The sequence below is a fragment of the Melanaphis sacchari genome, unplaced genomic scaffold, assembly GCF_002803265.2.
Source record: "Melanaphis sacchari strain LSU unplaced genomic scaffold, SCAv2.0 Contig77_pilon_pilon, whole genome shotgun sequence".
Taxonomy (NCBI): domain Eukaryota; kingdom Metazoa; phylum Arthropoda; class Insecta; order Hemiptera; family Aphididae; genus Melanaphis; species Melanaphis sacchari.
The window spans coordinates 586,744-600,011 of record NW_020271547.1 but is presented as its reverse complement, the minus strand read 5'-3'; the positions used below and the strand labels follow the sequence as shown (position 1 = coordinate 600,011).

Here is a 13,268-nt window from a genome sequence, read left to right as displayed (position 1 = left end):
TTATTAACTATTCAACTTGTTTATTATACCATATTATAGAAGTTGTAAATGAATGTATTTCTTTTTTTTAAACAAAATATAGTTATAATTAACAAGTTAAGTCATAAATCGTATTTTAACTTCTAGTTTATATATAAATGTAAGAAAAAACCTAATTTTAAAAAAAAATTCAGGAAATTATCAGTACAGAAAAAGATTCTTTATCTAAATAATATCTCTTTTTAGTTTATAAACAATGAACAATTATAGAAATATATTTTAATACGATTTTTGGATACCTAGCATTTAATATTTTAAATAAAACCAATAATTAAAAATACTTCACAATTCTATTTGAATAAAGGTATTTATAAACAATGGTAACAACCAATGGGATAAAATCATTCTACAATGAATTCCAATGAGTGTCTTAATAATGGTTACAGAAGATCTCAAAATAAATTATAATTAAAGATCCATTGACTATAGTGTAAGTCTATAACATTAACACGATACTAAGATACTTTGAATATTGTTTCTTTTCTTCTAACCATGTATAGTAAATTATAAATATTTATTATTATGATTATAAGGTCAATTACTAAAATATAGTAAAATGGTGTATTTATTATTGGTATCTAAAATATTTTAGATTTTTCTGAAGGTAGCACTGCTATAACCCACGTGCTTGTTTATTGATAATTGGATGTTCGGATTAAAAGATAAGTATAATTAACACAGAATTGATATTCGATATCGTTATTTCTTGATAACAAGCATTTATTATATATTAAATATTAGTTATTTTATTACTTATTTGTATTAAAAATACACATTAATCGGGTAAGTAGAAAGTGCACATTTTTCCTTCAAAATCTTCAACTTTTTTTAAATTTGTTTAGTTTGAAAATGTCGTCGTGGAAAAAAGCATCAAAAGTTAATCAGAAAACACATAGAGAACGTCACCAGCCTGATGCTCGTCAAAAATATGGGTTGCTTGAAAAGAAAAAAGATTATAAAGTCCGTGCTAGACACCATCAAGAGCGAGAACGTGTGTTAAAATTATTGAAAAAACGAGCTCAAAATCGCAATCCAGATGAGTTTTATTTTCACATGATAAATTCTAAAGTCGAGGATGGACGTCATACAGAAATACGAGAAGAAGATGAACACACTGAAGATCAAATTAAGCTAATGCAAACTAGAGATCTGAAATACATCAATATGCGTGCGACTATGGAAAGGAAAAAAATTGAGCGTTTACAATCACAACTGCATTACTTAGATCAAGCTAATCATACAAATAATAGTCATATTTATTTTGACGAAGGTGATGAATGCCTTGGAAATTTAGCTGAAAAGATAGACACACATCCAGATCTTATTAATAGAAAAACCAATCGTATAAGGTTGTCGGATTTAAAGAAAATTGAACTGCCAGATTTAGATGAAGAAACTATTAAACAAATGTTATCCGAAAAGAGAAAATCATATAGAGAACTAGAACGAAGAACTAATAGGGAAAAGGAATTATCTATTGTACAGAGAAAATTAGAAATTAAAACTCATTTGCTTGGATCTAAGAAAGAACAGCCAAAGAAGATAACACCAGCAACTAAAGATGCAGCTCCAATTTATAAATGGAAATACGAGAGAAAAAAGTAATCTTTATTTATTTTTTTGTTACAATATTAATGTAAAAAATTGTGTTACAATAATAGTGTCTTTCTATTATAAATAATATACAATATATTTAACAAATTTATTTTATTTTATACTTGACTTTTCTCATAAATCATATACTTTGGTATGAAATCTATGTCATTGTTTTCCATTTTAATTAGAGAACAATCTTTAACGCCAACTTCTGAAAAAAATATATAGTTAACTAATAAAAGTAATAATAATTAATAATATAATAATTATAGACTGGACAAGTAAATGATTTACTACTAATATTTTAGTGGATCTTAAATCACTACAAATTTAAAGTTTAAACACAAATAAAAATAAAATAAATAACTTTAAACTACTTTAAAATCATATTTTAATAGCTGTTAAGTAACATTATTTAAGGGTTAGTTAATCTCAATAATGAATATTTTATATTTTTATAACAATTAAAAAGTGATTAAATTCTAATTATTAAATATGACTTACCATAAATCGAGTCATTTTGTACAATATCTATAAACTGTTTACCATTAGTAGCGACACTTTTATCCCAATTACCAATAAACAAATCTTGTTTTAACACTTTTCTCTTACTCGAGTTTTTCAATGCAATAAGCATCTGAAAATAAATAATTTCACAGTAAAATTAATTTAAAGCATAAGCAGAGTGATTTTTTTCTCACAATTATTGTAATTAATAAAAATCAAAAATTTCCTAAAAAATATATATTTAATTGTAATATTTTAAGTTTTTCTATTTTATATGATAACTTAAATTTTAAATTTCATAAAAATAATAACCTTAATTTTATACTTGACTTCAAAATAGTTAAATGGATTATTGGATAAATTTGTAGTTGGAATAATTGCTGGTAAATTTAAAGGATGACTATCCCATATTTGTTTATTTCCACTAGATATATATCCTCTTATTCCTTCTGCAATTATTCTGACGTGTTTTATTGGTAATAGCTGAAGAGTTTTCCAATACTTAGTAATCTATAGCATAATATATTAATGATAAAAAAATAACTTCAAGATGTATAGATAATAAAATACCCAAGTGTTATAAAAATTATTACTTTCAGTCACAGATTAAGATATTATATTAATGATATATTTTACTAAAGGTGCATACAGTGCAAAATATATATACCAAATTTAAATTAAATTGTTTTTTAAATAATATTATATTTACTGATTTAATTTGAAATAAGTATCAATGTAATATTAATATTTTTTAAATATAAAACTAACCTGAACAATGACTATTTTTGAGAAAATAATATCTGTCCTAGAATTGTTTTGTATCATAGCTATTACAAAAACAGTTTCGCCAGGTAAATAATATGACTGGTTTAAATTTAATATCATTTCAATTGATTGACAAAATGCATACAATGGCACAGAAAATGTTGCACGTTTAACCTAATGTAAACAATTTTATAAAATGATTATCAACGGTAACTATTAAAAATAATTTTACTTACAATAGTGTCATTACGTTTGTTCAAACCCACCCATTGGTTAACACTAAAATAATCTAAAGTGGTTAAACCATTATAATGTGCTTCGAGTTTATATCTTGTATGACCAAATGGAACTTCATGTGATGGTGGTAAATTGCTTGGTAAATCAATGTGGAACTTAAATATTTTGGAATAACCTAGATTAATAAATAAATGATACATTTGACAAACAAATTAACAAACGATAATTGTACGATTGGTCACCTTCTAACTCTTCAATCAAAGTCATATCAGTCATAATATGTGAATTATCTTCCTTACTCAATACTGCCATTCCATTGTAAAACAAAGAGTATTCATCGGTTTCATCATCGGTCACAACAGTATTTGCAAGACCTAGTTTCCATGTACGCGTGAATCCACTGACCCTAATCCTGGGCTCAACTATGAGCAATGTATAATGAGTACTATTAAGAGTATAAGACTAAAAAAAAACTAAGTACTTAGTACTTACGACTGAAATCGAAGCATTCTCGTATGCAGAGTATTCCATAAATGACATCGCCTGGAAAGTTCACTCGACACGTTTCGTCCAGGCAAAGTTTCATAATTAGCTAACTACGATTTACCAAGTTTCTTAATTCTTATTAATTATTATTATTGTACGAGTTTCAAGAAGCGAATTAGTAAACACTATGAATAGATTTAACATTCATAACCATTGTATATGTTTGTGGTGAATGAAATACTAGCGATAGATCAGTTTATGAATAATGCGTACCTACTTTCAAAAATGATGTACTTTATTAGGTACTTCGAGAAAATTTTTAGGACCGTTGCCTGTATATATAAGCGAAAATACTTAAGAAGATAAGCTAAACTTTATTAAAATAGTCTTTAGTAATCCAAATTTATAACAACAACAACTAATGATCATTGATCAATAACGGTATGAAGCGAAAGACTAATAATAGTTACAATTTATAAAAAATTCTTCCCAAATATTGTATAATAATTTATTATCTGACATCAGTGACATATATTTAGTAAAGACAAGGATATAAATAATATTTTATCAATTTCACGAGGTTTAAAATAACATTACAATATTTTTTTTTTATCTCTTCTCTGTGAATGAGTTCATGGTATAAATAGGTAAAATAGGTTATAGTTATAACTTATAGCCTATAGGTAATATATCAATATCTTAAAATGAGTACATATTTTCTGAATGTCATTGTGGGTAATAGCTAAATTTATAATATCTTAATTTCCCATGAATAATGTATTTGAATTATGATAAAATAACAGTTAACATCGTGGTTCATCATTTAAATGGTATGTAATTTCGTCCTAATTTATGGATACCTACTTAAAATGTCTTATAAAATATAACCACGTTTATATAATTTTTAAATATTTTAGTTTCAGTATCAACTACTTATGAGGAATATTGTACTAATTTTAAAATTTAAATTATAAAAATTGAAAATATTATAAATTTTTACAAAAAATGGTTGTAGCTTTTTCATTTTAGTAATTTAATTGTAAAAAATTGGATTTTAAATACATAAAAAATGTATTTTGAATATTTTTATTTAGATATATAAGAGTAATTATTAGTGTGGTATATTGTAGAATTTTAACCGAATTTTTAGAAAACTTTTTTTATTACCTACATAGTACGATAAATATAAGTTTTATTAAAGCTTGGTACAACTGGTATAGGATATGTTATTTTGATAGAAGGGACTAAACTCTAAAGAGAGTTTCCAATAACATCACTTACAATTTCAGAACTTAAAACGTTTTGATATTTAATCATTTTGGAAAGTCATATTAGATATTACAGATGCCATTAGATTTAGTAAGGAGTTTATTGATGACTGTTTAAGAGAACAATTTGAGGGGTTATTTAATTTTTGAGATCATTGAGGAAGGACGTGATTTTGAATGAAAATTCATCGATATTATTAGTGAAAGGGAAGATAGAAAGAACTGGTTATTAATTATTAACTTTAGTTGTTTTAAAATAAGATTTGTAGTGGTGAGGCCGGTGAATGCGAAAGGTTGAAGTAGAGTTACAATATTGTGTGGTACAATGAGGTACATTAAAGTTGGAGATTTATTAAATAAAAGCATACGAGTGCTAAGATTTTTCGAGTCGAGTTTGATGAGTAGATTAGATTCTTTTTTTATTTGGGGCATCTCTATTAGTTAAGTGAATGGTCTCTTTTATACACTGCACATTTGGGTAGTTGGTTTGCTGGTTTTTGGTAGATGTCTGAAGAGTTATTTATATCAACAAATATTTGTAAGTATTGGTTTGTGATAAGAAAGGTAGGTATATAATAAATATAATTTTACGATTATAAATGTTCAACTCGGAAATGTTTGAATGAATATTTGGGAATATATTATTTATTATAACTAAAATTATTGCATTTTTTTCGTTGCATACATTTTTTTTCACCTTTGGACGTATGCCATGGCATATTAATGTCAATAATAAAGGTGGGTAATTCAGTAATTGGCGTTGAATTATAGAACATTGCTAGTGTTTCTCGCGATATAATTTAGAGAAACAAATTTTTTTTTAAATATTTTTATAGTTGTTGACTTGTTGTGCAGTATAAATTTATAATAAATGTTCTGTAGACTCTTTCTTGTTTTGAATAAGTATGAAAATCAGCTTTGCTGGTTTTAAGAAATATTGACTCCGACAAAAATGGTTTAAGCTTACTAAATATAATTTTTACTATATATTTTTGTGTAACCAGTATTTTTTTAATGAGTGTTCGTAGCTACACCCTCTAGTCATCCCTCAAAGCTGTTATGCCTTATTGTAGTATCGATTATGCTTTATAACAAAGTAAATTACTCAGAGGTAGGTAGGTAATGATAATGAAAATTATTTAGCTTTCTAAATATTAGAAACAAGTGGTTTGATTTTCTTAATTTTTTATTGATAAATCTTACTATCGCGGATTTCCCATTTTAAGTGTTAATCGATTAAAAAATTTGTCTAAATCACAAAAATGTTTAATTATTTTGTTATTAGAAATTCATAAAAATTTTCATTTTTATTCAAATTTTGAAAAATTAATACAAGATTCCACAAAAGTAATTCATACTGAAGCCATAAATTTTAAAAAAGATTTAATATTAGTACTAATAATATAAACAATATTTTCGGAAGAATTTTTATCAACTTAGTGTCTGTAATATTAAAAAATAAGTTACTTTAATAGCAGCTATATCAAAAAACATCATGAAATAAAATTTATGATATAGTTTGACAGACCATTTTTTGTTCAGAATGATTTTTTGTCTATAATATGTTATACAATTTAAAATTAACATATCCATTACAGTGATCTATTCAGCATTTAATGGATAGCAGAGAAGTACCTATTTACCAACTATATTTTTTTCCCGAGTAGTGTAGTTAGGGACTAGAGACAAAAGAGCACTTTTCAATCATGATTAAAAATAAATAAATATTTTATTCATTTTAATCTATTATATTAGATATTGTTAATGGTAATATATATTAATTATTAGATTAAATGTGACAAAAAATAATAATAGTCATGCCGAAGTTCATTATTTTGAAATTGAAAGACAAGTTGATACAATAAAACAAATTAACAAACAAAATTATAGAATTGATACTTTAAATCAAAATATATGATTCTCACACTGAGCAATAGTTGCTGTATTATAAATATAATTACTATAGTTATTTAGAAATTCTGAAATTATTCATCACAAAAAAAATCAAAAATAACAGCAAAAACATTTTTCTTCATACAATCTTTGTATAATATTTTAATTAATAAAAACACTATTATATATCATATATATATATAAATAAAAAGTCACTTGTTGCAAGGCTCTAGGAACTTATTGCAGACTTTTTTTCCTAACATTGCTTTGAATTTATAAGTAATATATTTTTTGTAATATAACACAATTCAAAAAAATAAACAAGTTTTCTAGAATTCAATGTAGGTACTCGTATTACTGATATTATATTTCATTTAGAAACAATAAAACTTCATTAAATTATTAAAAATACAATATTTATTAACAATTTTTTTTATTAATAACTAAATTCTAGAATATACATTTATATATTTTTACAATGATAGAATCCTAATAACTATTTACTAGCATATAGGATTTTTTAATTGTAAATTTATACATTTAAATCAAATTGCTATCTACTATCAAATTTTCGTTCATTTTTTGGTTTCATGTAAACAAAACCATTGAAGAAATCTTTACCCGACATTGTTTTATGTCCGGGAATTTTAAGTTTTTCAATTGACACAAAACCTCCTTTTCCGCCACATTTAACAGTTAATTTTTGTTTTCGCTTATCATACATTAAATCTCCTGGATTTAATTGAGTATCTATATTTATCATATGATAATTGCATACTTTAAATAGCTTTATAGATGTCCCGTGCCAAATGGTTATTAATGGCCACAAACCACATAATGCTCGATATCTGTTATAAACTGAATTCGAATCCATTAAATCCCAATTAATAATAGATAGATTTTTGTCCACTTTTGGTGCTATAACATTAATATCAAATCAACAATTAAATATTTAATTTAAAATCATATAAAATAGTTATGAAGATATATACACATATACACACACATAAATATATATAAATTAATGTAAAACTATGTTATTTGTGTATTATTAGCTTTAAAAACAAATAAATCTGGTAAAATGTTCATAATATTCTTAGATAATGTTTAAATTTAAAATTTTGAATAATAAATTCAAGATGGATTTAAAAAATTTTATTTTTAAATATTTAAAAAAAAAATAAACACTTAAATACTTTAGTAATTTACGTGTATAATGTGTAAAATGTACATGTTACTGATTTTTAATAATACTTTAATTTTTTTACGCAAATTTTAAATTAGATCATAATAATTAAACAAATAAACAATGATCTTTTTTAATAGACATTAATATACAATACTACCATGGTTATCATCACAAGTTAGTATGCTGCCCACAAATAAATATGATCTATGCAGTGGATGTAATTGTAAGGACTAATAATATTTAATTATGTAGAATATATTACTATAAAATGTATAATTAAATTAATTATAATCTAAAAATGTACTATATAAGTTTTTTTAACAAGAAAAATTGTGGTTTTCAAAAGTTTCAAAGAGTTTTTAAGTTGCTAAATTATTTTATATATCTACAATATACTTTGAATTTAAATGCTTAAAATTTTTAAGACATTTATAATATAATACATTTTACTTTGTTTCGCTAGTTATTTAAAAATATATATTCTGAATTTCTGAACAATTATTTTTAAATTTTGATTTAAGATATTTTACTACTTAGAATATGTATTTAATTTAATCAAAAAACATTTCAGGATAAAAGTAAGTATCATTGTAGTTAAGAACACAATATGAATTTATATTTATATTTACTTTAAAATTTTTCTAGGCTAAATTCCGTATTACTGATCACTTAAATAAACAAGTAAAGAAATTATTAAATAGACTTTTAAGGTTTAAATACTTGTGAAAGAATACTTAAAGGTAGGTTTATAGTCATGTAAATTAAAAGAATAATCTAAACACATTTTTATTTTTAGTAAGTTTATGTTAATAAAGTAGAAGTGGTAATAAGTAATTGTCAAAGTATAATAAATTGTAATATAATAATTAATGGTATTGCATTTGAGGTAATGGGAACTACCTTAACTTAAAAGTATAACTTTTAAAAACTGGAGGTTTCCAGTTAATAGGAAAGTAAATAGGTAGTTTCCATAGCTTGTATTTCAATAATTATTCAAATATATTTATATATTTTATTCATTTTTAATTATACTTCTTAAATATATATGTTTGTTATTTTTTTAAATTTATAAATATTTGATTTAACCTTGAGATGCAGATTTCTAAATACCTATATGACTGTTAGAAGTTATGCATTCATAGCATAATATAAATTCTAAGCATAGAAGAAATTTATTTATTTTATCTGTTTTGTGATACCTACTAACTTTATAAACTTGAAATCAAATGCATTAAGTATTATATAGTGTTTATTGTATAGTATATAATATATAGTATTCATGCATATAAGATTAAATGCATCATAAAATAATAATGTGCTGTTATGACTTAACAGTTTGTAAAAAATTTAATTTTTAGTACAATATACCACAGTGCATGTATAATAATTACATAAATACAGAAATATACATCCTAACTGTTAGCACTATTTGTTCACCAAGGTTGTGGATAATGTATAGTCTGTCCAGCGAAAGAATGCGCCAACCAAAATTGGTACGGTTTTGTGTATCCCTGCGCGTACCCAGCCTAGTGTGCTCATTAGGACCAGCTCTGCGGTTGTTAGTCTACATGCGCAGAAGCAGTGCATTTTCTCGCTGGACAGACTAAAGCATATGTTATCCTATGTAGATAATCATGTCAAATATTATAAAAAATACTTAATTATTTTTAGTGTATGAAATAAATTTTGAAAAGTCTTAATAACTGTAGAAATATCTATTATATTTTACCGTATGTTATCCCATTTTCAGATTGTGGTATTGCGTATCTTAAATTCCTTTTTAATTCTTTAAATGAATCAATTAACAAACTTCCACCCATATTTGATAGTTTCTTTTTTAGTTCATCAGCTGTTTCATCTTTATCAACTGAACAACTATGCTGTTTAACAATTTCACCAATATCAAACCTTAAATTGAATATAACAACTAATAAATAAATAAAATAGTTATGTTTATGTATTTTAAATTATAAATGAGGTTTTGTCAACAGTAATCAAAGAAAATTCAAATTTAATCACATACATTTCTTATAGATGACTGTTTAAAAAACAGTATTTTAATATATTGATTTGTCATGAAAACATTGAATTTAGATGATATGGGACTTTTGTGACATATTGCATAATACAAATAAACATATTATATTATACTATATACCATTTAATAATTAGTAAATTTACCTACGAGGATGAATTTTCATTATTGTTACTCCAGATGTTAAATCACCGTTAAGTATAGTATATACTATAGGTGCAGCTCCTCGCCATCTGGGCAAAAGACTAGCATGTACATTGATCATTCCTCTGAAATCAAATTAATACAATACTTATTAAAATACAAAGTCTTAATGATTTAATTAAGGCATGGTGGAAGTTTTATTTCTGTTTATGGATTTATAAAAATAGTATTTAAATTACAAAAAAAACTTAATTCTTCAAAAGTAATCAAAATGTATTATTTTTTCGGTTAAGTTTCAACAATTCAGGTCATTAGCAATGGTTTTTTATGTTTCGTTATTTGTAGAAAGTGGTAAGGTAGAGTTTTAGAATACATATTTTTATATGTGAAACAAGAATTCATTACTAAGAACTAAGGTGGTCACCTATCTAAGAGCTAATAAGGCCAGATTATGTTTAATTGCAGCACTATTTAATGACTGTGGTCAAAAACAATACCATGCCACATTTCTAGAATATTTTATAATAAATGTAAATAATTCCTATATTTTGTTAATTGATTGAAATAAAATTATATTTAATACTGTTTTTAAATTATATTGCATTCTTACAGTGGAAAACATTTTATAATTTTCTCTGGTATTAATCGTCCAAAAGATACAACCACTCCAATATCATATTTTCCATCCAATATTGTTGTATTAATAGGCCAATCATATATGTCTAATTTTTCTTCTTTTGCAAAATTTCTGACATTTATACCATTGCCTGTGGAAGTTGTAACAACATCTACCTTAGAAATAATAGTTTGTGTTCTCCTATAAAAATTCATCTTGACAATTAAAATAATTATCACTGTACACTAAATTAATATGATTACATTTTGGATGTTAACATTTGGAGACTTTTGACCGAAAAATCATCATTGCCAAAAAACATAATGCGCCAAGGAGGACCTTTAGAACCGCATTTATTTTTCAATGAAACAGCTGAATGTGAGATTGATTTTCCTAACACAACGAGTAAATTTTTGCGAATCTTGAAACCGCCTAGTTTGAATAAATTACTGTTCATTTTATTATAAACACTAATTTAACGTTAATTTATATTATAAAACCTTTGAAAAATAAATAAAATATGAAGTAATATGGCTTACATAAATTTTATAAATAATAAAATATAAATATTAACATTATTAACTGATTGAAACATTAGTCTTTATTTAAAAAAAATTATTTATACAAGATATATAAGTGATAACAGACGAAGTAATGATAAGGGCGCAGAATAATTATAATAATCATAATATTACATTGCTATGTATGAGAAAAATCACGAAAAACATTCTTATTTCAATAAATTTGTTGTGAGTTGTAATGAATGTAAAGCATAATGATTATATTATAATATTATTAATATTGTTAAACATTGTAGACATTTGTTATCAATAATTATATTCTGTATAGGTACGGTTTTAGATAATAATATTATCATGCCCCGAATATGAACCTTAAATTAAAAGTGCGTTTTTGTGGAGGCATTGAACGCAAATAGTTTATTAAAAATGTTTTTGGCGATGGTTATATACTATTTAATGTTCATTAAAATGTTTGCTCCTATACTGACTTTTTTAACGGTTTAGTGTTTCTGGCATCCCTGGCAATAATGATCGTTTAGACGATGTACCTACAAACTTTATATCGTCTCAGTAAATAGTTAGTTAACCGTTTTCTTTCATCACCACTGCAACATTTCGCTTTAAATATAAACTCTATAGACTATAGTACGTCCTTTGGTTACAGACTTATAGAACAAAATAGATTATAAATTTACAGTGTTTAAAATTGTCTTTTAAAAATGGCTGATTTGTGTACTTACACCTCTAATTTTAAAACATATTTTTTTCTTAGGTAGGTACCTATTGGAATATTCGGGATAACATAAAATATACGTTTAAAATTTTCTTAATTGCAATTAAACAGTTTTTGATGAAAAAAAGTTACCTATAAATATTTGTTTTGTTAAGTAGGTACATTATGCATCAATTTGTAAATAATCATATGAGTAAATAAAGAACCAATTCATAACATATTATAACATGTCTATAAAAGTGTACGATATTATTATAGTACTTTTATTAATTTATCATATTAAGTCTGATTAATGGTGGAGATGTTCATGGGCAATAGTATTTTAATACGGTTATCTACTCGGTTATATGTACCTAAATAAGAATATAATCGTAATTTTTAGAAATACTTTATTAATTTAAATATTGAACAATTATTATTTAATCAATTTATTACCAACCGGTGACTACTTGTATAAAAATATACAAATAAAAGACAATGTGTATGTAAACGATCCACGGTAAAGTCTATCACACTTATTATTCAGAAATTCGATACATAGATAATTTTATTCCAGAGGATACCTACCTATGCTTATTAGAAATAGTTAAAACCAACTTTTAAAATGATTTATGTAGTACTCGTAAATAGGGCGTGTAGTTACATAAATATTTGCTGTTCGTGAAAAATGCATTTTTTTCTTAGGATTGCCATTGTCTATTGGTTACATTAAACAAAATAATTATTATAATTTGAAATAACTTGAAAGTACAGGTCCGATGTGTGATCTACTGATAATAAATATCTGTTTTACGCTATATGCCTAAATATTAATTTATAATACTTTAATATAACATTGATATAATATGGATTTTAGTTTGCATTGTATTTTTAAAATATCATTAGACATTCAGAAGCTATTTAACGTTTATTCGTGTCATTTTGTTTTTTGTGAATTTTTTTTGTTATTTTTTTACGAGCGAATATGTTTTGAATTAATGGTATAAAAAAATTATTAATTATCAAACTGTTGGTAAATCATAATAACAATTTTTTTAATTAAAATAGTGGAACTCATACTCAAACAATAGAGTTATTGTAGAGCTAGGTTAGGATGTTAGTTAAGACTAAATATAAGGTAAAGTTAAGGTGCCTAATGCCTATATCCACTATTAGACTATCCACACTAACTTAAAAAAGAATGTTGACGATCATGCCTCCCTATAAAAACTCAAATATTTGATGATTTTTATCAGATTT

General features: G+C 24.5%; 3 protein-coding genes across 4 annotated transcripts; 1 reads left to right on the top strand and 2 right to left on the bottom strand.

Annotated features, from left to right (window-relative positions):
• Window positions 1-715: 715 nt before the first annotated feature.
• Window positions 716-1,711, top strand: LOC112601327 (probable U3 small nucleolar RNA-associated protein 11). The gene is made up of 2 exons (XM_025348882.1): window positions 716-822; window positions 882-1,711. The coding sequence occupies exon 2, from the start codon at window positions 889-891 to the stop codon at window positions 1,642-1,644; it is 756 nt and encodes a 251-aa protein (XP_025204667.1). The 5' UTR covers window positions 716-822; window positions 882-888; the 3' UTR covers window positions 1,645-1,711.
• On the bottom strand, window positions 1,698-4,119 carry LOC112601326. Of its 2 annotated transcripts, XM_025348879.1 has the most exons (8): window positions 3,904-4,118; window positions 3,637-3,740; window positions 3,387-3,566; window positions 3,144-3,319; window positions 2,911-3,081; window positions 2,455-2,652; window positions 2,140-2,272; window positions 1,698-1,846 (listed from the first exon to the last, which is right to left on the bottom strand). In XM_025348879.1, exons 2-8 carry the CDS (start codon window positions 3,728-3,730, stop codon window positions 1,752-1,754), a joined length of 1,047 nt encoding a protein of 348 aa, XP_025204664.1. In that variant the 5' UTR covers window positions 3,731-3,740; window positions 3,904-4,118; the 3' UTR covers window positions 1,698-1,751. The 2 variants fall into 2 exon arrangements, with proteins under 2 accessions (XP_025204664.1, XP_025204665.1); XM_025348880.1 differs by having other exon boundaries at window positions 1,698-1,843; window positions 3,637-4,119.
• Window positions 4,120-7,300: 3,181 nt separating this feature from the next.
• LOC112601337 (methionyl-tRNA formyltransferase, mitochondrial) lies at window positions 7,301-11,287 on the bottom strand. The gene is made up of 5 exons (XM_025348905.1): window positions 11,039-11,287; window positions 10,770-10,976; window positions 10,162-10,284; window positions 9,710-9,888; window positions 7,301-7,709 (listed from the first exon to the last, which is right to left on the bottom strand). The coding sequence occupies exons 1-5, from the start codon at window positions 11,230-11,232 to the stop codon at window positions 7,345-7,347; spliced, it is 1,068 nt and encodes a 355-aa protein (XP_025204690.1). The 5' UTR covers window positions 11,233-11,287; the 3' UTR covers window positions 7,301-7,344.
• Window positions 11,288-13,268: the final 1,981 nt, after the last annotated feature.